The sequence below is a fragment of the Aethalodelphis obliquidens genome, unplaced genomic scaffold (assembly GCF_003676395.1).
Source record: "Aethalodelphis obliquidens isolate GAN/ISIS:26980383/991018 unplaced genomic scaffold, ASM367639v1 scaffold3, whole genome shotgun sequence".
In the NCBI taxonomy this organism is placed as follows: Eukaryota; Metazoa; Chordata; class Mammalia; order Artiodactyla; family Delphinidae; genus Aethalodelphis; species Aethalodelphis obliquidens.
Window position 1 is genome coordinate 19,954,822 of NW_020837947.1, and position 27,496 is coordinate 19,982,317.

General features: G+C 38.2%; 1 protein-coding gene across 15 annotated transcripts in view; it reads right to left on the minus strand.

The window, feature by feature from the left end:
• The window catches only part of UTRN (utrophin), a 506,668-nt gene that overhangs the window by 102,916 nt on the left and 376,256 nt on the right, over positions 1-27,496 (minus strand). For 14 of the 15 annotated variants that reach the window (XM_027084340.1, XM_027084307.1, XM_027084323.1 and 11 more), the window contains one exon: positions 13,645-13,774. In XM_027084340.1, coding sequence (XP_026940141.1) covers positions 13,645-13,774 — 130 coding nt within the window. Of the gene's footprint in view, positions 1-13,644; positions 13,775-20,954; positions 21,095-27,496 lie in introns of those variants that run through there. The other variant, XM_027084394.1, reaches the window with a different exon arrangement.

Genomic DNA, 27,496 nt, shown 5'->3' on the forward strand with positions numbered 1-27,496 from the left:
GCAGGAAGAAAGAGTAAGAGTCTAGAAAACAAGCAAAGGGAACAGTCAGAAGTCAAAGTCAAGTTGAAAGCCAAGGGTCAGAAATATAGTGATGAGAAGCTGGCAAGTCAAGGGCAGGGGAACTTGATGGTCACAGAGCAGACACTCTCAAAACAGCTTAAATGGATCCCCAGCGAAATACTCCTGGGCCTCACTACCCTCAACACCCCAGGATGCCTCCTTTCCTCTCTAGCTGGTTTGATGGTTGTCCTAAGTGTCCCCTGGACAACAGAGAGGCAACTCAGAAACATACAATCGAGGTAAACTGTACATTAATTTAAGATAGAAGTGCATATTCTTCTTTGAGATAACATCCCATCTTTCAGTATCAATCACATTAGCAACATCCACTTCCCCTCAAAATATTCCAAACCATTCATAAAATGCACTGAAGTTCATCAAACCTCTGGTAAGATACACCGAAGCAAGCTCTCCTAAGCTGTAACTTTCCTACGCAACATAAATTTGTCTGCCTGTCTTTATTTAAATATTATTTAACAGTCAAAGGGACAGAACATTTATTTTTATCTAAGTTTCCAGAAATTTCGAGACCTCAATATTTAGATGAAAGCAGCTATAATAAATCCCTGGGAACTACACGGATGATGAAGAGTTTAGCAACCACAGAACTCTGAGTGTGCTGCTCAAAGGCTGTGAAGCTACACAGAAACATGACCAGTCTCCTGTCAGCTGAACTGATTACAAGAAGAGACAATGTTACGATAAGTAGATAGGTTGAGCATACCAGTAAAAGATAAATAAGGAAAATAAGTGAGTTAGAGACCCAGCTTCAAGGAATGTTTAGGCTCAGATACAGTCCAGTACAACGGTGATGGGAGGCAGTCGGGAATCCTGGAAAAAAGCCCTAAAACTTATAATATGTCAGGATTTCAAGTTTAGGAAACTTAGAAAAAGCTTTGTAAGGAAAGGGACATCATCAAAAGGGCAACTTTATTTAAATCCTTAAGCCTTCAAGGTATTTTTATAAAATGAAAAATATGTAATATTAATACGATCCATATTTTATATACATATACCATGCTCTGTGTAAGGTGAAAAAAATCATTCTTAACTTGATGAGAAAGGGAGTTGATAATTTTTATGACGGTAACACCTGTGTTTGTTAATAAGTCACTTCGGCTTTTTCAAAGATATATTTTGAGCACTCATGTTTTACTGACTTCTGTAAAAAAAAAATACAGTGCCAATTTCAGAAGAGACAACTTAATTATGATGACTTTCCTCTGGATAAAGTAAAAATTGTTTCTAAGTCAGACCTGGCAGGGAGACACGGCTTCTTTGTCCTGTGATAAAATACCCAACACTGGCTGTGACTTTCTGTCTTCACTTAATGTAAAATCTTTTGATTGAGCAGTCTTTTTGTACTATTTATAATATAATCCCCACTCAAGCAGCTACTCAGAAGAAAAGTTCTACGTTCAATTCGCCATCTGTTTGCCAGAAAGGAAGCATATTAACTAATCACTGAGTCAGAATAAAAGTGCTTCCTGTTGCAGCAGTAATCTCAGTTTAATGCATACTTTAAACCAAGAACAGAGCGAAGTAAAAAGCCAAACAAAAACTTTCCAGGATGTTTGTGAAACAGGTAATAAGAAGCAACATGTGAAATCCCAAGTTATGACAGTTTGGGGTAAGAAAATAGAAAAAACAAATTAAAACAGCAAGACAGCATGAAAGATGAAAATAATAAAGGGATATCCCAACATTAAAAAAAAAATCCTCGTGTTACTTGAAAATCAAAGGACAAAGTTTGCTTCAAATTTTCTGAATGGACACTTTGCAGTAAATTTTAAGACCCTCATGCAAGAGTGGAGAATCTTCTGGACCAGTGGTTCTGAATTCTGGTGACATATTAGAAACCACCTTGACAGTTTGTCTGTTTGCTTGCTTGTTTGTTTTTAAACGCTGATCCCCAAGGACGAAGTATTAAAAGATTCTGATTTAGTTAGTCAAGGGTGAAGGGCGGCATGGATCAATTTTAAAAAGCTCCCCAGGTGACTGTAACGTGTTGCCAGAACAGAACACCGTCAGCCTACTGGCTTATAAATTGATTTCTCTGGTCACTGCTGTTGAAGCTGTACAGAGTGTTTCCAATCCAGTGAGCTGCTCTGTCATTCTCACGCAGAGCAGGGCACTAACTACTGAAGGTGGGAGAGCAAACGAAGCTCAGAGATAATCTAATTTGCATTTGAAAAGGCAGTAATAGAGGCTAATCAGGAGACGGAGGAAACAGCAGGATAAAACCAAGTAAATTTAGTGACAGTTCACAGACCAGAAGCACTTTTCCTAGGTCACTTTCCTACTCCCTGGGTGTGTGTGTGTGTGTGTGTGCGTGTGTGTCTGGGGATGTTTTTGAGAGAGAGTACTTTGTTTCACTCTTCTCCCATTCTTCTCCCTTCACACCTTCTCATTTATCTGGACAAAATCTGAGGATGGAATTGTATTTAATTTTTATATTTATATTACATAGTATATATAGTATAATGTGATATGATGTATTATAAATATTAACATATTTACTTTATATTTATATAATTAAAATAGCAATTGTTTTATTGTGTTACAAAACATTTAAGGAAGAGTAGATAATTATCTTTAGGAAGAAGGAAGAAGAGAGAGGAAAAAGGAATGACCAATCCTGAAGTTTTCTTTCTTGTCCAGTGGTTTTTATTCTTCAAATATGCAAATTAACTGCATGGCATTTACACCACTCTCTCCTTTCTACCCTGGGGAGAAAGACTCACATGCTTCACTGGAATACAGGTGGAACACGAACCTGGACCAGAAGCAGAGACTAAGACTTGCAATCCGCACTGCTCCCATCCTGCCCTTGGCTCCTAGGTGAGCTAGATGACCTGCTCATCCCAGCTTTATCAAGTGGGAACCCTATTTTCTCATCTGGGGAAACATTTTACAGTAAGGGCCTCTTTTACCTCTGAAATTCAATTATATAAGAAAGGCAAAGCCGCTGTATGTCTCCAAGAAATCTTACAGTAGAGGAAAAAAAAAACCCTCCTTTTGTGTGCCTATAATTTTTTTTACATTTAAAAACGTTAAAGTATATGTTCCTCCGATGAAATAATGTACAAATCGATTTTGAATCAGCCCAGTTATTTTAAATAAAGATTTTCCATATTTATCGTATTTCCTTTATCAATTACAGAATAGACACATAATCTCCATACTGACTTCTTAGCGTCTAAAGCCTTATGTCATGCATGTTTGTTCTTTTCATCTTGGTTTTGCAGTACTCAGTCTAGAGACTAGTATGTCCTCAATATATATAATTACTGAATTGAAATTTTCAATTTCCTGAATGGAATTTCCAGCTTTAATCTTTATTGAGAATATTCAACTTCATAATTGTAAGTGGAAATCTTCCCACTTATTTTTTCTTCCTCCTTCCCAAACCCATGACAGCATTTATATTTAAAAAAAAGAAAAAAAAAACAACCATTTTTTTTTTTTTACTGTGAAAGAAAAGGATAAACCTTACAAAGTCATTTCAAGTATGGTAATTCCATCTTATTTGTACTGTTTGCTTATTTTTTACATGTATCTATAATCTTATTGTATTTCACCAAGAGAGGAAGAGGAGATATTAAGACAAACAAGTATAGGAAAAAATTCTCCAGAGTAGCATTTTCACCCCATGGACAACTTGGTGCAAGGAAAGGTTTGTTCATAGGCCAATTTCAATACTAACTAATTATATAATCATAGATATATTGCTTATCTCCTTGAACTTCAGTTAATACCTATAAAGCTACCGATACATGCCTGGCACACAGAAAAGCTTCAACAGAGGTTAAGTTCTTTCATTTTTAAAATGATTTTGTTACTAAGTCTGGGAGGTTTAGATATCTCTAGAGATTTTCACATAAGCAAACCAAGTTGATTAGCCAACAAGAATTCACAGAAAAAAACAAAGCATTCCTGTACATCTAGAGACTAGACCTGACTTACTCTCACTCTTCGTCTTCATCCCCACTCCATTTTTCTCTCTCTTCTTCATGACCAAAAGATGCTCCTGATTCAGACAATGCAAAACATATTCTCCTCAAATTTTCTGATTACATGGTTAAGATCAACTTAATCTGTCTGAAATGATCAGTGTTGAAGAGGACCCTGCCCACTTCCTATACTGTATGATAACTGGTGACAATTCATTAGGAACCAGATTAAAAGTACACCATCAAGTGCCATCAGCTGATTACTACAATATTTCTAATTATTTTCATCTAATAAATTATAAAGATGACAATAGTAACAGGCTACCCAAAGTACATTAACCTGATAATGTGTAGCCTAAATCTTTCAGTGGGAATATGATAAAGACGGTAAGGATCCAGCCATGCTGCCAACGAACTTGTCAAACCCTTAAGGGAAAAAAAAAGATCGTGGACAGATACATTTAGGGAAAAGCAAGAACTCCAAAGTAAAGAGATTTAGGGAACATCTTCCACAAATACCAAAATATAAGGTATTAATGGGGGTTATGGGTGGAGGTGGGATGGATGGAGAGAACAGGAATATACACCACACCATGGACAGAGATAACCAGCACTTCTGACCAGAAGTCAATCAAGGTTGAGCTAGAGTCTGAATCCTTTAATGTTTTACTCTTCCTATAAAGTGGGCCAAAGTAAAAAACCCCAGCATTGAGCTAAGGATGAAGCATGAAGAGACCATTAAGAAGGTCAACCTCCAAGGAAAAAGGGAGGAACAGCAGAAAGGCCATGGAACAGAACTAGCTAAGCCACATGAGATCCATTTTCTGTAATGGAATATTCCCTGAATTTCCTCACACTAATGGCAGTTTTATAATTTATTCAAGTCAGTTTTGAGTGCTGGACAGCAGCAGACAGGTCACTGGTGGTTCTGAGAGGGGAAAATAGAAGTTGGGAATGTAAGTGCCAGGTGGGCAAGGATATGTTTTGTTCACTGCTGTCTCCCCATATCTAGAATACTACCTGGCACATGGTAGGCATTCAATAAGTACTGGTCAAATGAATAAATAGATCTATGTTCAATATCTTTGTTTTGATAAAAAAAAATTCACCTTTAAGATCAAAGGACAGAGCTCTTCAATTAAAAGTCTCACATTTCTGGCCACACCACTGCCCATCCCTCCCCAGGCTGCTTCCCTGAGGAACATAGCCGCTAATGATCCATCAACGTACAAAAGAAGTCCTGGGGGCTTCCCTGGTGGCACAGTGGTTGAGAGTCCGCCTGCCGATGCAGGGGACACGGGTTCGTGCCCCGGTCCGGGAAGGTCCCACATGCCGCGGAGCGGCTGTGCCCGTGAGCCATGGCCGCTGAGCCTGCGCGTCCGGAGCCTGTGCTCCGCAACGAGAGAGGCCACAACAGTGAGAGGCCCGCGTACCGCAAAAAAAAAAAAAAAAAAGAAGTCCTGGGCTTTCTATTCAAGCTTAGCCATTCTTATGAAAGAAGTTAGGCATGTCTTAGGTTTATGTACTGCCAAAATAAGTGAGAAGTTTAAAGTGGAGAATTTATGCCTTGGCTAGGATTATACTTTTTAAAAGATAGCAAACCCTCCAATTCACTCGTGAAGACTCCAGCTCTCAAGAGGAAAAGTAACAACAGGAAAAGAGGAACACATCACACTGAAAGCGTTTAGTCTCCTCCTGTGCTTTATGTTTAAATCAGAGTGACACTCCAGATGTTGATTTCAATAAAATACATACATGTAAATTATTGTCATCTTTTCTTACGAGGCACATGTGATTTATGGATGGCTGTAATGGTGATTAGAGACCATAACAGATGGTAAACAATTAATTTAAAATGCTGTGTCCATCAAACTAACTTTTATTATCATATAATTCTTCATCAAGAATGTTGATTTATTTAAATTGAATTTCACTATGATGGTATTCATTAGCATGCAAACAAGTTTTTGAAATTTTTATCCAATCAATACGCTTACTCAGCCGGCTCATTATATTTTAGGAAACTTGAAGACTGGATTCATTACATCCATTCATACATTATGGAACCTTAAAATGGGAAGGATCACACTGGATCTCTGTAGTGAACACTGGAAATGAAAGTAACATATTTTTCTGTGTCTTTTCATGCATTATAACTTTACTAATCTAATTTGGACTTACGAAGCTAATTAAATTATTGCCTTGGTCTATAAGGCCTGAAAGCAATTATTATTCCTTCAAGTATTTTTATGAAAATTAAAAAGACAAAGTCTAATATTGCCTAAACACCTTCTCCCTTGGTGCTAGGAAATCAGTGAACTGGTATGTCATTCTATTAAGCAGCCTAATATTTCAGAAGAGGAAAAGTAAGAATGAAGAGAAAAGCATATTAATTATTGCATGAAATTTTTATTAGTAGAAGAATATAGAAAGCAAAATCTTATTTTTACTGATTATCTAGAAGTGCTTTGATTATTGGGGTAGTTAAGATAGTATGCTATGATGGTTCAGGGCATCAAGGGTTGTGACAAGCCTGAGTTGGTGTTTCAGCTCTGTCACATGGGTGACAGTAGGCATCCAAACATCTCAAGGTCTCAGTTTCTTCATCTGTCAAATGGGTGGTAACAGTACTCACACCTCAAAGAGTTGTTATGAGAATTAAAGGAAACGGTGCCTGGAACACTGTAGGACCCTGATAAATGTTGATTTGTTGTGAACATCTATGTTGACTAACATTTCTCTCTTTTCCCTTCCTTTTTGGGCATTGATTCCTCCTCCATCTAACATGATGCTTATAAAGGGGTCTGCCAATCCCAGAAGACCCTGAGCTCCATGTTACTCAAGCTGAGTGAGTTGTTGCTCTCTTTTGGAATGTGCTGGATCTAAAGAAGGGTTTTCCCTCCCTGGTATGTGGTTGTGAGGTATAAGGTCATAGGAAAGCAGAGAAAATGAAAACTTGTGGAGAGAGGCAGAAAGGAAGACATGGAGAAAGTCTCTGACTGCCATTTAGATTCCTGTGGCCAGCTGTGTCCTTGCCCTCACTGTAATTTGGTTATGGGCGCCAATACATTCGCCCATGTGCCTACACTTACGGAAGCTGGCTGTCTGTCATTTACAATGAATGGGGTTCTAATTAATAAAGCAGTTATTAGGAAAACAAAAAATGCCCTGGGGAAAAACACCTATGAGTTTTACTACCTAATTACTTAGGTTAGGTTATGTGTAATTTGGCCTCATTTTATGAGATGCAAAGAAATAATTATTGCCATCTTTTTTATGTAACCTTACATTATACTGAGAATCAATATAAAAGTAATTTCTAAAGTCTATGATAATTTCACCTTTTCACTCATTTAATGATCATGAAATTTTATTTGCACAAGTTTGCTAATCCTGGCACAAAATGGACTGACATAGTAGACTGAAAAATGTCATTTATTACTTCTTTGTTGTATCATAAAATATATGAGATTTCACATAGATGAAAAATACTACCTGGCTTTCTAAAATATTATGAAGCATTTAATAATTAAAAGAAAACAGTATATTCTGAGTTAAAATATTAACTACTACTAAATACACACACAGCTGTCAAAGACCAAAGAGGAAGAACACTAATCCATACATACTTTTTTATCTGAAATGTTTATTATTAGCCATTAATCACAGGTACAATCGTATACAACCATAAAAAGCTGTGTATGAATAAACAATACACATACACAACTATAGACACTACACACAACTATGAACACACTAAAGCAATAGCTGCTTTATTTTTCCTCTGTCATTTAAATGAAACAAAATAAATTAAGTAACTTCACCAGGCTGAAAAAGAAATAATGTTCAGACAGCCTGCAGTAAACTAATAGTTGTAGTAATAGTAATGCCTTGACTGGAATAAATTTTAAAGAAGATTCAAGAGGAAATTTATGAACAAAAAAAATGCAATCTTTTTTTGTCTTAAAATTAAAACCTGAGCAAAGGAAAATAGCTTTTCTATACCCACATATACAATCATTTGTATAATTTTCTAAACACTGTTAGAGGTGAAATGTCTTATTAAAGTGTTAATTTAGTAATCGATACCATAGCCTCAACTCATAAAATGTGTGTGTGCATGCACATCTGCATACACACCTGCCTGCATCTGTGTGTGTAGTAGAGAGGGGGACGTAGACATAAGGCTCTAACTCCCCCGTGCAATTTTGACTTTTAACCTAAGCTGCAGGTAACGAACATGTGAGAAGGCACATGTATTCCCTGACTACCTCAAGACGTGTTCGGGCTGTCTTGCACGTCTACTTTCACTATGCAGCTGTGTGGTTTTCAAAGGAATTCAAATCTGGGACTGAGAACAGCAGGGAGGTTGGGTGAACAAGGAAGAAGCCAAGAAACATTTATGCAGGGTTAAGAGGCTCTAGACACTGAAAGTCAAGAAGGAGCTAGGAGGTCAGTGGCCAGTGAGCAGAGAGAAAGAGAGAGGAGATAAAAATGAAGGGATGAGTTGAAAGCCAGCCAAAAAACCAGGGGTTAAGGAGAGTCACCACCATAGAAGCTTAGTGCTCTGTCCCTTGATCTACCCTACATTAGCTGATAACCTTGGTCGGCACCACAATATTTTCTTAGCCTTTGTATTTTTATTTAAATTTTTTTTAAAAAGGCACACTGTATGATCTGCTCAACTCATTGAGATAGTTAGGAGAACATAAAAGTGGTTTGAGAAGTACAAATACAAAGAACAACGTGAATAATGATGAGACATTTGTTGTTCCACTATTCTACTTTTTAACAGATATAAACCACGTGGTTAAAATCAAATGAGAAACAATTCAACTTCACTAAGAGGAAAATTTTTTTTTTTTGCGGTACGCGGGCCTCTCACTGTTGTGGCCTCTCCTGTTGAGGAGCACAGGCTCCGGACGCCCAGGCTCAGCGGCCATGGCTCACGGGCCCAGCCGCTCCGCAGCATGTGGGATCTTCCCGGACCGGGGCACGAACCCGTGTCCCCTGCATCGGCAGGCAGACTCTCAACAACTGCGCCACCAGGAAGTCCAAGAGGAAATATTATACACTGACGTGACACAATTGAAATCCAATTAAGTAGTTCCATATCACTCAAGATAAGGGAACTACTGACAAAGTTGTGAACTTTGTAAAATTTCTGTAATGATTCAGGTAATTTTAGTCTGATTAAAAATTATACTGACTTAATAACCATTTATAAGCAGAGTGAGTAATTCTGGGTAGCTGAGTGGTCCAGACAGCTACATTTATTCATTTAACCTGATTTTTTTTTTTTTTACGGTTGCCATTTTGGAAGGGAATTCACTAAAATATAGTATAAACTCCTACGCCTTCTCTTAACTGAATTATATTCTGTCTTCAAAAATAAACAAACTACAATTCATAGCTTCAGCTTTTCTTTTATTGTAAAAGGCCCCAAAGACTATTCTGTTTTATTTTAGAATCTCCAAGTATCCTTTTTATAATTTTCTTTCTCCTCATTGCTGTCAGACTTCTTGAAGTCATTTCTCACTGTCATCCTTTTCCCGTGTCCTGTCATTTCCATCTTGCTACATACCCATAATTCACTGGAAAACAAGTTAAACTACTTACAACAGTATCTAAAGTAAGAGTTAATACCTCGGAGAGGGTGGTTTTTCTAAGAGCTAATAAGATCTTCACTATATTTTCTACATAATATCTATCTTGGCTGCTCAGATAATTGTTCACATTCTTTCAGATTCTCAGTAACTGAGAAAGGTCAGTAAGCAAGGGCAGGGCTGAGCTTCAGATACAGAAATTAATAATATAGTCAGAAAGATGACAGGGTACCAGGGAGGCAAGGAGGAGAGCTGGGAGAGGAATCGGTCCAGGAAGAAACAAAGCCTGCAGTGAGTGGGACAGAATGAGCAGGGGCTGGGCAGGCAAAGGAGGAAGGAGTTGGAGATCAGGTAGGAGGGACCTATGGGCAGAAAAAAACCAGAAAAGACAACAGAATAAAGTTAAGAAGACCATTACCTGCAGAACATCACGAGAAGCTGGTGGGTGTCAAACGGACATTAGTTTGGAGCAGAGAGAAGCATGAGATGCTGCCACACTGGAAAGCTGAGGCCAAAGCACTGTGCAGCCTTGTATGGCAGGTAAAGGAGCTCAGATCCCATTTCAGTGACTACCCGTGGTTTTCAGATGCCAGTTTTGTGTTTTAGATGTATCACTGTAGCATCTATTTATGTTGATGCAGGGACACCAATTAAGAAAGTACTGCGAAGCAACCTAAATACCCATCGACAGATGAATGGATAAAGAAGATGTGGCACATATATGCAATGGAATATTACTCAGCCATAACAAGGAATGAAATTGGGTCATTTGTAGAGACGTGGATGGATCTAGAGACTGTCATACAGAGTGAAGTAAGTCAGAAAGAGAAAAACAAATATCGTATATTAACGCCTATATGTGGAATCTAAAAAGATGGTACAGATGAACCGGTTTGCAGGGCAGAAATAGAGACACAGATGTAGAGAACAAACGTATGGACACCAAGGGGGGAAAATCGGGGGGATGAATTGGGAGATTGGGATTGGGATTGTAAAATGGATAACTAATAACCTGCTGTATAAAAAAATAAAATTAAATTAAATTTAAAAAGATGTACACACACACACACACACACACACACACACACACACACACAAAAGTACTGAGGGAATTCCCTGACGGTCCAGTGGTTAGGACTCCACACTTTCACTGCCAAGGGCGTGAGTTCAATCATTAGTCAGGGAACTAAGACCCCACGAGTCACACGGAGCGGCCAAAAAAAAAAAAAAAAGTACTGAAAAGTCCTAGCAAAAGATGGTAAGGGGCTGAAATAGGGCAGTTAATATTAGTAATGATTTTTAAATGTTTAAAATATACATACTTGAAAGTTGCTAGGAGAGTAGATCTTAAAAGTTCTCATCACAAGGGAAAAAAATTGTAATTATGTGAGGTGATAGATGTTAACTAGACTTACTGTGGTGATCATTTCACAATATATACAAATATCAAATTATTATGTTGTACACCTTAAACTTGTACAATATTATGTCAATTATATCTCAATAAAACTGGGGGGAAAAAAGAAAATATCTAGCAGAGCATACCTGATAAAATTCTTTGTCAGCAACTGATCACTTGGTTGCAATAATTAGTTTGCTTGTTTTCAACAGCATTTATCAATTAAAAGATGCCTGAGAGCAACTCATCCTGTGCTATGCAGTAATAAAATAAAACTCCATAAGCTATCATAAAATGCATACATACACATATGACACTATAAGATAATTGATAACAGAAAAAAAAAGGAGCCAGGAGAAAAGGCTTTGGGAGAGAAAAATCATGGCAAGAAGTATTTTCTGGAACAGTTACTTAAAAACAAAGATGGATTCACCTTGGTGTGTCCTTTGGCACATTACGCATAGCATACTCAATAAATGCTTATTAAATAGAACCAAAAAATCATTATACAATTTCTCCCTGCTCTAGTCCCTCCAACATTGAGTACTTTGAGTAGCATCACACAAGATAACTAATGTTCAAACACTATTACTGATAGCAGTTGTTCGTAAGTCATGGTAAACAACAAAGTATAAAAGCTATTACGGATAATTTTCTTTTATTTACTTTCAACAACAGCTAAAGTCAGCCAACATTATACAAAATAATATCAGGAAAGGAGAAAGTGTGAAAATGGCTAATTGTAAAAAAACAAACAAAAAACACTCCAAAACAAAAAAATCATAAAGTTAAACTGACGTGACTTTTTTTCTTGCCTCACAAATATAGTATGTGAAAATAGGTCTTAAAAATGTCCTGATGTAACAGCAAAATAAGGACTCAAAAGCCATATGTTTTTACCCCTTAAACTGACTAACCACTAAGGAAGAAAATTTATAGCAAAGTGAAACTCTAGTGATATAACACTTTTTTACTGCTATGAAATAGCTTACGTTTCCTCTATTCTCTGAAAAGCAAGGACATGAGACAAGCAGATTTAAAGTAGACTTTAAATTGGATAAGGCGAGGCAAGTGAACTTCTTATTTTTCTTCCAAGCTTAAAAGAAAAAAAACCCAGTGAAATAGCGCCTTTTTCTTGCTGTATTTAAGTTGAAATGCTCTGTCCAACTTTCCAGGGCCTTGTAATCTGCACCAGACAGCGCGTACAAGTCCCTCACTCCTACCCCCTGTCCAGGCACAGCCCCTGCCCCCACCTCCTCTGCCCCCAGCTCTGCTGACTTCCCCTGACACACAGCCGTTCTGCCCCTCTCTCTGGGCTGCTGCTTCCAGTGATCCTGTCCCAGCTAATGACCTCCTACCCACACCCGAGTGTGCTCAGCGTACAAGTCATTCAACAACCTACTATGTAGCTGTGTGCATGTTGTGTGCATACGTATGTCCGTGTGTGTATATAATACATGTATAATTCAGGAGGCATAAGTCTCCAAAGATAGAAGTAACAATCATGAGTGATTTGCAGACTGAGAGAGGCGGAGACTCAACAGTGACTTAGGTCCCCCGAAGGCTGACTAGAAAAACAGTGATACTGCCAGCAGAAAATAAAAACCAACGCTGGAAGAGATGATAAGTATGCTGTGTCTCTGTATACACACACACACACACACAAAGGGTCAAGAAAATCATGATCCTGATGGGAAATTGACTCCGATTGAAGTAGAGCTTCCCTGAGAAAGGCTGAGGAGGAAAACGGCTACTTTCCAAATGTCTGATCCAGTTCCAGCTACAGTCAAAGCATTTTCCAACCATACTTCCCTTACAAGTAATAAATGCTCATGAATTACACTGCTGGACATAGCATGAGGTAGTCTTTCAGGTCTGGTTTTACTATGGAAAGTGAATGATGAGAAAATATTTTGAATGGCATGTTTATTTTTTAAAATGCATCAGAATGCTTTTATGCCATAAGTGAAAAATCAAAATAAAGATATATGTTGGCCTCCAAATTCATCTCTTAAATCTACCATGTGATTTATTGCTATCTGCTAGTAAGGTAGATACTGTTTCAGCTTTAAGCCAAAGTACATAAATATTATAGGTTGTTATGTTTAAATTAAAGAAATTCTGTTGTCTGCTTGTAAAAGAAAGGGGCTTTGGTGTCTTATTTTAAAAAGTAATCTTGAAAAAGAGAAGTTAAATAATCTTACCTTCTAGATATTTAAATAATTTATGTTTACTCTTGTATTTTAAATATCATTCTTCTACTTACAATTATTTATCATGTAGTTTAAATATAAGAAATATAAATTTTTATTTCTTAAAGAAATTATTTTTAGTTACACTATGCTTTTTAACCAAGTATTTTTCTGCAGTTAATTCCCCTTTAAAGTAATGATACTGAAGTATACAGCCATTTTATTTTTTAATTTAAGAATCTAAATATTTGTTCAAAATGACATATTTGACTAAAGTAATACTTAGAAGAAAAATTTTAATACTAGATCCTGAAATTCTGTAAGACATTTTAAAATATCAGGTCCTGATATGCTGTAAGAAAATTCTCTTGTCGATTCTGGTGTTTTGTTCTCCTCACATGTGTTTTTATGATGTAGAAAGAAATCAGTCTCACCTGTTTTTGATTGTAGGTTTCTTCTTGGTTCTTCAGGGGCCTCAATTGGTTGATCAGCCAGGAAAACTCGAGCTTGGTCTATAGCATTCAGGACAGAATACTCTTTCTCCTTTAACTCACGTCTCAGTGCCTTTGCAAAGAGAAGCAAAAGTTGAATTTGTAACCTAATGTGTTCAAGTCATGGAACATCTTCAGTTAGACCACTTCTGATCACATTTGTCAAGGGAATGTCTCATCACCAGCATGTTAGCGAGGTTAGCAGTAAAAATGTAAATTTTACACGTATGAATGATGAAACATGAATAAAAGCAAAAAGATGATTCCTCTAGAACTTATATGGAAAAAAAACATCAGAACCTCCAAAATTTACAATATGCACCTAAGGGAAATTGCTACAGCATATTTGATCTTACACAAAATGTACTTTTAGGGTTATCACTACCGTCAGACTGCTAAATCTAAGATACTTTTTTCTTATAAGACTGACCAAAAAAATTACATCCAGTGGTAGAGCTAGAGGCGATTTCACAAGTAGTAATGAGATCCTCAGAAGTGTTTTACATTCTTTGGAATATATTAAGAAAAAAATTAAGAGATAGAAACAAATTAAAGTACATGAAATCAAAACTAAACCAAAGAGAACACTTAAAAGACAGTCTCCAATTATCTTAAAATATATTCCATCTCTCATGCTGAGGCAATTACAGTTCTCCCCTTGTGACTTTTTCATGCAAATCTATAAGTCTCAGAATAGTTTGTCTTTAGTACTTCTGTGGTTTTAAGTAGGGTCAAACTTTCACCTCTGCTCCTATAAAATGTTTGGTGATTAAGACTTAATTGACTAGGGTTTAAAAACAACAAAACTCGTCTAGTGACTACTGCAAGGTAAGAGTAAATGAAGACTTTCTCATGTGCTATTTTAATACTGTAGCTAAATCAGAATTGCTCTTAATATTGTTACCTCTTAAATTATGTACATAAACACCTACTGGCTCTAATATTTTGCTTTTAATACAGTTCCTCGGCAATGCATTATGAAAACTCAACTTTTCATTTTCTAAAATATTACACTCTGATAGTATTTTAGAATCAACAAAGTCCTTCTGAGCATAAGTACTTTTTTAACAGCATTTGATATATGTTGGGATGACGGGGTATTTGGAGGCTATATCTCATCTTCCACAGTAAATAAAAAGCAAAAATTTTTAATTTCTAGAAATATCAGAATAATCTTACATAAAAAAACTAAAACTGAACAACAGAAAAACACTGGTAATGAAGTTGAAAGAGACCATCACAGGTGGGGAGGGATGAGAAGAGCAGGCAAGGAGTAGAGAGAAATGGCATGACAGTGACTGTGTCCTGCGCACCTGAGACTTAACAAATACTGGGTGCTGGAAAGTCACTGAAGAGCTGGACAAGACGGTGGTGATGGGGGCTGTCAGACATATATTTTTGTTTGTTTACAGTATCATTGTCAGGTCTCTGATAGTCATTAAAAAACAAGTCTGGGGACTTCCCCAGCGGTCCACTGATTGGAACTCAGAATGTCCACTGCAGGGGTCATGGGTTCGAACCCTGGTCAGGGAACTAAGATCCTGCATGCCACGTGGCATGGCCACAAAAAAAAGTCTGAGTCTGAGAGAAAGCCCCACAGGTCTGGAGAACCTATTTTCCTTCCTAACCACACTGAACCCCAGCGCTTCATAAAACAATCCTCTCTGCACAGCGTGTTGGCGGGGGAATGTCTCCTAAACTCCTTGGAGACGCTGAGGTAGGGAAGTAGAGGAGGCAAGTGTGGGCAGGTGGGAACTACGCAGAGGAAGTAAAAATATGGGGCTCGAGCTCTAATGCCAACTCACCACCCAAATATCCCAGAGGACAGCATACATTTAATATCTGTTCATACTCTACTTCGCAAATTTAATTTTGTTATCCAATTTGTTCTATTTCAATTATATTTAATTGCATGTCAGAAATGGGTTTAACTTTCAACAGCACTACACATATAATCATTTCACTGTCCTTTACCTCTCAATTAGATATAAAAGAAAATCAGCATTTCCTAAGCACCTGGTGAACATTAATGATAAGATAATTAGACTCCAACAGAGTTGTTTTGTACACAGAGTTACAAAGTATCATTCAGATTTAGGTTCTAATATCACATGACTTATATCTGGGCGGTCTTAAATGAGTATAACATGATCTAATTGGAATTTTTTCCATTTTAGTGACTTTATATTTTCATTCAAAACAATTCTGTTCTCAGGCAATAACAAGTATTGGCAAGGATGTGAAGAAGTTGGAACCTTCATACACCGTTGTTGGAATGCTTAAAATGGTGCATCCACTTTGAAAAACAATTTGGAAATGCCTAAAAATGTTAAACATAGTTATCATATTACCCAGCAATACCACTCTTACGTATATACCTAAGAGAACTAAAAGCATATGTTCACATAAAAACTTGTACATGAATGTTCATAGCAATATTATTCATAACAGCCAAAATGTGGACACAACCCAAACACATCCATCAGCTGGTCAATGGGGACTTCCCTGGTGGTCCAGTGGTTAAGACTCCACGCTTCCGTTGCTGAGGGCATGGGTTCCATCCCTGATCAGGGAACTAAGATCCCGCATGCCACACGGTGCGGCCAAAAAAAAAAAAGTCACCATCAACTGGTGAATGGATAAACAAAATGTTGTATATCCACACAATGGGATCTTACTCAGCAACAAAAATGAATGAAATAGTGATACATGTTACAACATGGTTGAATCTTGAAAACATTATGCTAAGTGAAAGAAGCCACACACAAAAACCCACTACTATGAAATGTCCAAATAGGTGAGTGTCTAGAGACAGAAAGTAGATTGGTGACTGCTCAGGGATGGGAGGTTGAGGGAAGAATAGGTACGTGCTCATGGGTCAGGCTTCTCTGGGGGGTAATGAAAATGTTCCAAAACTATCATAGATAGTGATGATGGTGGTACAACTCTGAATATACTAAAAGCCACTGAACTGATCACTTTAATAGAGTGAATTTCATGTTATGTGAATAATCTCTCTATAAAGTTATTAAAATAAAATAATTCTGCTCTTTTTCCCAAAAATGTCCTCTAGGCACTCTGTTTATTTACTAACCTCTATCCCCCCTCATCTGCAAGGTAAAAGCTCATCTTGTATATTTCGTATGTTCCCACCTCAGTGTTCCCAGAGCACATCCTATTTCTTTAACACAGCTCATCCTAATATATTTTGAGACCATGCCTCTGTCCCCTCCATTATACTGTCAGTTCTTCCAGGGGAGGCTCACCTCTTAATCATTCAAAATTCTCAGTGCCTGTCTAGACATATACAGAAAGTACTCAATAAACGCTTGAGGAACAGTGAATAAAAGAAGACATGCTTTCAGAATTAAATACTATTTATGATTTTAAATTATAACCAAGCAAAATATACCAAAGTCCCCCAAATCTGATTATCCTAAAATGGAATAATTATTGGATTCCAGTTAGCTCTGGATTATTTGAACTAGTTTGAAAATTATTGGTAAATAATTCTTGATGCAAAGTTAATTTTCTCCTATCATCTAATTCAGCTAGTAAGTACTAAGTATTTCAGTTTGCTGTGGGTCATTATTTTAGTAATAGCAAATATCCTTTTCTCTCCCTAAACAAGGAACTGATCTCACTGAAAGGGGTGATACTTCATCTTCCCTCGTTTTTCCATATCCTAATTCATGAGGTAACTGCATAGGGCATAGTTTCAAAATGAATGCAGTCATTAGATTGAAGGTGGTAACTGTTATTACTATTGTGTCAAATCCATCCAAAACATATTGGCTTAAAACAATGACAATTTATTTTCCATGATTCTGTGGCCTGGCAATTTGACCAGCTCTTCTGCCACTGCCATGGGGGATTACTCCTAAGGCTGTAATCATCTGTGACTTGAATGGGAATAGAAGTCCAAGAGGGTCTCACTCACATGCCTGGAAATTACTGCTGGCTATTAGCTAGAGCACCTCGGTTTCCCTCTATATGGTCTCAAATTGTCCAATAGGCTGGACTGGGCTTCTTCAACATGATGATTGGTGTTCTCAGAGGGCAGAGTGAAAACTGCAAGATCTTTTAAGGCATTAGCTCTACAACAGCTCTGTCCAAAAAAAAAACTTTCTAACGATGGAAATGTTCTACAACTATGCAGGTCAATATGGCAACACTAGTTGTGTGTGGCTGTTTGGTATGTACCTGAAATATGACTGGTACAACTAAGGAACTGAATTTTAAATTTTACCTAATTGTAACTGATTAAGTAGAAATGGTCACATGTGGCAAGGGCTCCCGTATCAGACAGCACAACTCTAGAATCTGCACATCACTTCCATCACATTCCATCATTTGAAGCAAGTCATAAGGCCAGCACAGATTCAAGAGAATAGAAAAATATAGTTCATCTCTTGATGAAGGGAACCACAATGTCCCTTTGCATGGAGTTTTGGACATAGAGAGCAAGTTTCATTATTTTAGCAATCGGCCACACAGGATACGTGGGAAAGGGAGGGTTGGGTGGGTAATATTGCCCCATGGACTTAGTAATATTTTAGATAAGTTCTCAGGAAGGCATATCAAAACAGTGATCTTTGAAGAAAGATCTGAAGGAAGTGAGGGAGCCAGCCATAAGAGGGAGGGTGGCAAAAGAGCAATCCAGGCAAAGGGAGCTATAATTGCAAAGGTCCTGAGGGGAGTGTTTGCCAGGCTTAGCAGGCTGGCACTGTCAGAGCTGAATGAGTGGATGACAAGGGTAACTACTTCTGTAAAAATATTTTATATCATGAAAGTCAGAGGGGAAAAAACGCTTTATGGTTGTTAGGAGAGGTACCTGGTAACCACATACTTCTTCATACAGCAGATATCTGGCTATCTTGCTGACTCAAGCTTGGCCATCAACCTAAAAGTTCTCCGTGTGGCAACCTGTCACAAAGCTTATGCACTTTCTATTCTACTACATAGGTGGAAAGATCCTAATGCCCCTCCCAGACAAACACACATAAATGAAGCTTGGGCCTAAAAGACCCACGATCAGCTGTAACAAGAAACAGATACAGAATAATTTCAAAAAATAAAATTGAAAATTGTACTGTAAAAGTTGCGTGCTCTAAGGTGTTTAATATAAAGGGACAGAGACTCAGCTACCTCAAGAGTCAAGAATAATAAATGGAGGGAACAATGACTGTCCCATGGCCATAATATTCGACTTCCCTGCCATCCCAAGGTGGCATGAGAGTGTATAATAGAATTTTCCAACAAACGTTTCCACCAAAATGAGAATTTCAAAACTCATATTAAATCCATACAGTCTATAAAGAAATACGCCAGGCACAAGAGAAGACAGCAATTAATAAGCCTATGATTCGAACTCTTAAGGAACTTATAAAGAGAGAGAATAGTGCTAGTGAGAACGTGGTAATGCCACCCGTCTTTGAGAGCTGTATAAATAGGGCACTGAGGAAAGACACAGAGGAGGGACGGAGGTGGAGGGGACAGCAAGCAACCCTCTCAAAAATGTGTAAAGTGTGTTTTGAAAAAGAACTTGGAATCAGATTAAAGGTAATTAGGGGAAGAGCAATTCAAGAAAACAGAATAACAGGTAAGGTAATTTAGTCCCTCATTGTTTTCCCTATTAGGTAGCTTCTGCATGCTCTTTTTTTTTTTTTGGCGGTACGCGGGCCTCTCACTGTTGTGGTCTCTCCCGTTGCGGAGCACAGGCTCCGGACGCACAGGCTCCGGACGCACAGGCTCAGCGGCCATGGCTCACGGGCCCAGCCGCTCTGCGGCATGTGGGATCCTCCCGGACCGGGGCACGAACCCATGTCCCCCGCATCGGCAGGTGGACTCTGAACCACTGCGCCACCAGGGAAGCCCTGCATGCTCATTTAAATGAAATGAAGCCCCGGAATGTCAGACTGATGAAGACCTGATGTGCATATCAGAATTTAACTAGTAAAATCACAGAGTTCTCATTCTCAATCGTTTCTAGGAACCCAACAAGCCCTTCAGCAGAGCCCGCCTTCCCTCCACTTCTCTTCAGTGGCTCCTGATTTCCCATGAGTGCCAGGCAGCAGAGTAAATTGCTTCTTAGTCAACTTCAAATGCCTAAAGGGAGTTTCTCAGTGATCCTCCTGAACGGTCGGGGAACATTTCTCCCCACCTGCTATTAGTTCATGGGAAGGCAGGGGATTAAGGGACAAGGCGGTATAAAGAAGTGACCCGCATGGCTTAAGTAAGAAAGTCTTACAAGTCGATCAGCTCCCCTTCATTTGCATCATGAACGTGACGTCGTTCACTGTGACGGCTGAATTGCTGCCAAGGAGACAGCAGGACGACTGGCTGCTCCTCGCAGCACTGACATGGAGACGCACAGGATCCTGCAAGCCCCTTAGCATGAACACAGGGTCTGAGAGAACCTGGAGGGAGCGGGGGAATCCCTGCCGTCCCCTCTGTCCTCAGCTGGCAACCTGTCACACTGGACTGAGGGGGAGAAGAACGACCAATACGTGGGTGTCATCCCCTCTTCTTTAAATCACAACTGTCCCCTCTCCTCTCTTTAATCTAAAGCCATTATCCGCACTGTCTGTACATCAAGTGGCAAAGGTCAGTGGGATGCACTTTTCTTTAAACTTTCTAGATCATATTAAAATTATATGATCTTTTTGTTAAATTAGATCTTTTTGCTCTTCTGCTAAAAACCCTCCAATGGCTTCCTGCTGCACTTAGAAAAAATTCTCAACTTCCTACCAAGATCCAGAGCTTCCCTACTCTCTGAACCTCAACTACTAACACACCCTAATTTCCAGTCTCAAAGTCTTTATTTCTTTTCCTAGAATATGTCAAGCTTTTCCTGCCTCATGGCCTTTGCAATCCAGAAAGCTTTTGCTTCACATCTCCAAAGACTGGCTCCTTCTCATTATTTAGTCTCCGCATTCGGTATGTCTGTTGGGTGAATGAATAAAGAAATGAGTAAACTGACATGAAAGAAAGTGTGGGATTCAAGGAAGGGAAACTCCTGGGAAATGGGAGTAGCGCATACAAAGTTGGTCTGCAGAAATAAAAAGCAGAGCAGTGGGGGAGGAAAGCAGTCATCTCCTTAGAGCTCTTCACAGAAAAAAGTTATTTCTCAAGACATAATATCTGTGGGCTTTCTTAGCAATCTCACTGATCCTCACCGGTCAAAGTCAAAGAGATCCACAAGGGTCACCCTCCCTGACCCTTTAGGGACCCAGCTCTAATACCAAACTCACCATCAGTATAAGCATCGCCTGCCCAGCAGAGCCAGCCCACTTTCTTCTTTGCCACTACAGCGCTTGGCATCCACTTTGCTGGAGCGTTCACCATGCATTTCTGTCCTGACTTCTTTGCAGACCTGACTTCTACACCAGAATGTTCTGAAGGTTCACATCTATGTCCCAGAGGACAGAGTAGAAACTCAATGAATTTGTGTATGAAAGAATCAGGAGGCATTTTTAAAAAGTGTTTTGTGGTGTAGTAAAACCAGATAGAGATTTGCAGCCAACAGCCTTGTGTCAACAGTCCAGTGCACACCATCTAGGCACACCTTTACCCACCACAAGCCCTTGAATTTGTCCCGTAACTTCTCTGCAGGTTAATAACAAAATCATTCTACTAACTTCACAGGTGAGATACTGAATGCAAACATACCTTGAAACTATTCAGTGCTGTAGAATAACTAGTTACTACAAAAATGATGCTAATCAAAAGTCTTACCATCAGTCTCAGCTCTTCTCCGAGACCGAGTTTCTTTCCTCGGACTTTATTCACTGTTATTTGTGGGGGAAAGTTCTAGCTGTTTTATCTACAGCTTTGGATGAACAAAACCAGTACCCAAACCTCCATTAGCAGGAACAATTGAATTTAACTTTTCTAAGGGGTAAATTATTTAATTATGAGCAAAGCAGAATTATGCGGTCCTCCAAGATTAAGTCAAAATGTTTGGTAAGCATAAAACTGTGTTGTAAGACTATTAAGTCACTTCAGATTCTTAGAAGGCAAACAAATAAATGTAGTGTCTTTTCGTGAACCACTTTGTTCCAGAATAAAACGTCAATGTAAACCTCTGTGGTGGCAAAAATGGTTAGCCAGATTACATCACTCACAGTAATTTGGTATAAATATCAAATTTCTTCAACTGATCAGTCCAACAAACAGTGGACTTTTTTCCAATCCTTCTAGGCACAACTAAATCAAACACAGCCACCCATTTTCCCTCTTTCTTCTTTTTGGGAGAGAACTTAAACTGGGCATCCTAAAACTGTTTTCTAAACTCCCATGCTGACATGGAATACTGGCATTTTAATGCTAACAATACAAGGTCCACAGGAAAAAGGGACAAAAATGAGAAATCGTAAGCAAGGTTGCAGTGAAACTTTACTTTCATGCGTTGGTGGAAGCAGAAAACTGGTTCAATCATTTGGGAAAGTAAGTTGGCAATATACCAAGAATCATTACTATGTTCATATTGTGTGAAACAAGAATTTCGCCTTTGGGATCTTGTCCTAAGAAAGTGATCCAAAAAGAGCTACAAACACAAAAGTTTTCATTATAACATTACTTATGATTAAAAAAATGAAAGCAACTTAAACATCTAACACCTGGAAAATATTTAGGTTCACTACAATACAGTTACACTAGGGATCATTAAATAACCTTGAAAAATTATTCTGAAAATGACTGCATAGCAACATGAAGAAATAGATATGACGTGTATCTAAGTGGAAAAGACAGGAAAAAAACTATGTACCCTATTAAAACTGTGTGAAAGGTGAATATGCAAAAAGAAAATAACCCAAAATGAAAATGGATGTTTTAGAGTGGTAAAATTATGGCTAATATTTTGCTCTTTATTTTATAAAATCTGTAATAAATTATGTTCACAATTAAAAATTATGCTTTTAAGAAAAGAATGCCAAATGGAATCAAGTTCATTTATAATTGAACAAGTTACTATTTTTAAAGAACAGCATTATTAAGAATTACAAATGTGTTTTAGAAGCATGCTTTTTATAACAATCATAAAACTCTTGCACTATGTTTTACTTCAATGACCTCTCTGAAGTTAGATTTATTTATAAATGTAATACATGACAACGTAGTTACTAAATGAGAGACTACATATGTTTAAGTCACTCCCTAGGTTTGTTAGGGATCTTAACTCATCTAGCTTTTAAGGTGTCAAATTTAGACACAAGAGGGAATCTCAAACACTGGGAGAATCTGGTGATACTCAGCACAAGAGGGTAAAATAATAAGCTATATTTTAAAACCTACCTCAACAATAAAAAATATGCCAATTCTTTTCCCCCATAAAAAAATCCTTCCAACTCTAGTTTTGAATAATTTAGGCAGTATTAAGACAGGAAAAAGGTAACCTCTTGGGTAACCTCTTACCTGACTACAATATTAAGGCATAAAGTATAATGGTGTTGATAAATTTTCTTACAACTTCAAGTACGTTATTTCTAGCTCTTGGGGAAAGATTGTTGCTTACATTTCTGCCAGCTATTATCTTTATTAAAGATTCAGCTATTTAAAAGTAGAAATATTTTCAAAATGTAATATGTTTTCGTACAAATAAAAAAGGATTATAGAGAGACAAAGAGGAAAAAGGAACATTCATACGAAAGGACCTGTTATTTCTGGGTATATTTCATTAACTCAATGTTCAACAAATATTAACTGAGCATCTAGAATGCCAGAAGTAGACAAAGATACGATAGAAAATAATTATCTTAGATGATGATAAATGCTATGGAAGAAAGAGAACAGCAGAAGAAAATAAGAGAGCTTAGGAGTACTGGGATGGGAATTACAATTCAAGTAGAGAAGTCTAGGTAGGCTTCACTAGGAAGGTATCACAGAGCAAACATTTGAAAGCAATGGATAGTCATCCATGTGGATACCAGGGAAAGAGCATTCCAGGCATAGAAGACAGCATGGTACTGTGACTGAAGGCACAGTGTGGCTGAAACCAGCATATAAGAGAGAAAATAGTAAGAATAAGATGAGCAAGGTGTCAGTGGGAGGTAGGTCACATGATGTAGGTTTTGCAGACCCTTGTGAGAACTGTAATCTCTATTCTGAATTACACAGGAAGTCAGTACAGGCTTCTGATTTATCTGAATAGGAACACTCTGGCTGTTGTGCCGAGAATAACAGAGATGTAATTGTAGCTCTGAACATCTGGTAAGAGGTAGACAGATTCAAATTCTATGTTCTGAATGTAGAACCAACAAGATTTCCTAACAGACTGAATACGCGAGAAAGACAAGAGTGAAGGTGATTATCTTTTACCCAGCAATCAGAATAGGATTCTATCAGTTGAAATGAGAGAGACTGGGGAGAACAAGTTTTGAGGGGCAGGTTCAGGAATTTAGTTCAGACGTATACTAAGCTGGAGATTCCCAGGTGGAGATGGTATGTAAACATATAAATTTGGGAGTGATTGACATTTAGATGACATGTAAAACTCATCAGGAGGTCAGATGAGTTCAGGAAGGAATAAGTACAATATAGAGAATTTGGCATGGCCTGACCCCTGAGGCATCCCAATTTCAGGAGGCTGAGGAAAGAAGGAGGAACTAACAAAGGAAACCGAGAAGGAGCTACCAGTGAGGTGAGAAGAAAATTGGGATGGAGCAGTATCCCAGAAGTCAGGTAAAAAGACAGAGCAGAAGTACACTTAGTGAGTCAACAGGAAAGGGAGGACAAATAATGGTCACAACTCAGCCAACATCAACAAACAGAGACATGACAAGTTACAATGAGGGACATATAACTCAGAGTGGGAACTCAGGACAGCTTATTTACTTGAGGAGAAAAGAGATGCTTGCAGTAAGTTTTAAGAGGCTTTTGCTATTGTAAAAGTGTTGCTTTATGTATGTCAAAACATATATTAATGTTTTTCTTTTTGATGCAAGCAGCTCTGGCTATATAATTTGCAGAACGCTGTGCAAAGTGAAATTGCAGGGCCCCTTGTCCAAATATTACTAAGAATTTCAAGATGGCGGCAGTAGAGCATTAAGTCAAGTGCAGGGCCCTTCAAAGAACAGAACCTTGTGTGATCGTGACTGCATGGGACGCACACCCATTATGCAAGGCATCTGAACTGTAACAAATAGGTATTGCTGGTACGGCAGGATTTCTTAGCTTCTGGTTTCAAAAAGGCACTTATCTGATTATTGGAGAATGCAAGCAGAAAAAAAAATGATACAAACATAAGGGGAATATGTCAGAATGTAATTTACTTTTTTTCCCGACTTGCCTGTAAGGCTAAATCAGCATATACAGATCTGAAGTCATTACAGTATGACAGCAAAAAAGGGCAGCAGAGTCGTTAAATTTGATAGCACTAATAAAGCTACATGTAAAAAGGGAAAGAAAACAGGCTTACTTTTCATTGGTATGCAGACAAAATTTTTTAAATCTCCATAGTGTTTTAAAAGTTTTGGTTAATGCCCCTGAATGAACATTTAATATATAAATTCATTTTGGTTCCACCCCATTGACATAAAAAATGATGCCTGAGTCAGAATACTAAGTATGAATGCTAAAACTAAGATAGGAATCCTCTAGCTTCTCACAGTAATAAAATGGTATTCTTCCCTACACTTTAAAAAATATGTGCACACACAAATGTATTCCTTCATCTAGCAAATATATTCGGTGTTCACTATCATCAGGCACTGTATTAGCTCCTGAACTTGTATTTTCTTTCTCTTTCAGCCTTGTTCTACATATAAACAAAGAGGGAGGGAAGAAACATCTCTTGCTCTACTGCATACTCCAAGTCACGCCATGGCTAATTTGGAGTATTTTCCCTCCAGGAGTTTTTGCGGTACGCGGGCCTCTCACTGTTGTGGCCTCTCCCGTTGCGGAGCACAGGCTCCGGAGGCGAAGGCTCAGCGGCCATGGCTCACGGGCCCAGCCGCTCCGCGGCATGTGGGATCCTCCCGGACCGGGGCACGAACCCATGTCCCCTGCATCGGCAGGCGGGCTCTCAACCACTGCGCCACCAGGGAAGCCCCCTCCAGGAGTTTTGATAACACTCTTTAGTCAATTCTTATCCCAAGGTCTCTTCCCAGCTAGAAGGCTACACACTTGCACTATGGAGCTTTTCTAACCTTCCCAAGTACAAACAATCATGATTTATCTGTGTCTCCCTGGCTGTGTGTTCATACTCACATTACAGTGCTTTTGATATCTACTTTACTCACTTGTTTTCGAGCCTGTCTCTGCCATTAGATGGTGAAATCTGTGACAACAAAAACAATCTTAGGAACTGATGTATGCTCAGCCCCCTAGGAAAGTATGTAGCAAACATCAGGTGCAACTCAAAAGTTTCCTGAATGAATAAATGAACTATTAGATAAATGAAACTGTCTCTGGGCTAAATATGTCCAGAGGCAGTTCATTAGCAAGGGGCTGTATTGCTTGGTTTTACAGACCTCTACTTGCCTATATCTGTTGTCTACTCTTTAATTTCACCACTAGGGACCAACAATTATTAGGATGCCTTGCCTCTCCCTCTAAACTCGGATATTCTATGACCCTTTGCGGTGAGGTTCCAGTTACCCACATCAGGCTTGGGAGACAAATGCAGTTAACTGAATGAGGTGTGGCAGGTAGGTGCAGGCTCACACAGAGAACTGCTGTTTCAGGTCTTCACACAGACTTTGCTAACAGACCTTAGGGGGCTCTGCTTTTAGTAAGAAGGCAGTCAACATAGGTGGCAGAGGCTGAAGGGGAACTTGGGAAATAATTTAATCAATTTTAGAAGAAGGCCAATTTTTCATTAGGTAATTTCATAACACAGCAAGACACTGAAATTTCAGGTTTGCAGACAAGAGTGTCAGATTACTTTAGTAGGGAGAAAACACACACACACACACATACACACACACACACACACACACACACACACAGAAACTAAATTTAATGGTGGAGTGTTGCTGTTTTAAAGACAATGTTATTCTAATGAGTAAGCTTGCAAATGTATCTTGGCAATTCAGTTTAAGGCCCAAATGTCCTGATTCTTATATAATGAGGTTTGAATATAGGAATTAAATTGGGTTTAATTTAAAGCAAAGGACAGAATAGCCCTGAAGGAATGGAAAAGCCCCTAAGATATTGTACCTGAATCATACACTTTCAATTATTCTTGGTGATTTCCTTTTCTAAAGTCAAACATGTATTATACAGCAGAAAGGGTGTTAGAGCTCTGATAACTGCTCCTACCTAAGTTAATAGGTACATTGTTATGAAAATGAAGTGCAAATTGAATAGCAAAAACTGAATCTGCAATTTTATCCAATGTACAAGTATCTGACAAGTAAATTCATAACATTACAAATGAACGCTACATGCATTATAGGTGCTTTCTAAGTAATCGTTGATTGAATGATAATCTCACACTTTTGAAAGTGAAGCTACATATAAGTGACCTCACTTTCCAAAACACTTTTTAAATGATACTACAAATTTAAGTCATTAAGTGGGAAAATTCAACTATCAATTTATTCTAGAAGTCATTAGAAATATTATATATTTTAAAGTAGTAATTTATTTTGACATTTGACGGGATGAAATTTGTACCTACGTGAGAAAAAAAAATATGATTGTGTTGTTTACCAGATACCTAAAAAGTTTGGAAGGTGATTCCTGTTTAATTTAACAGGTTGACCCTAGGTTGTAATGGGGGGGCTAGTTTTGCTGGACAGTAAATAGCAGACATTAATATGGTTTTGTTTAATTAAAACAACCCATATAG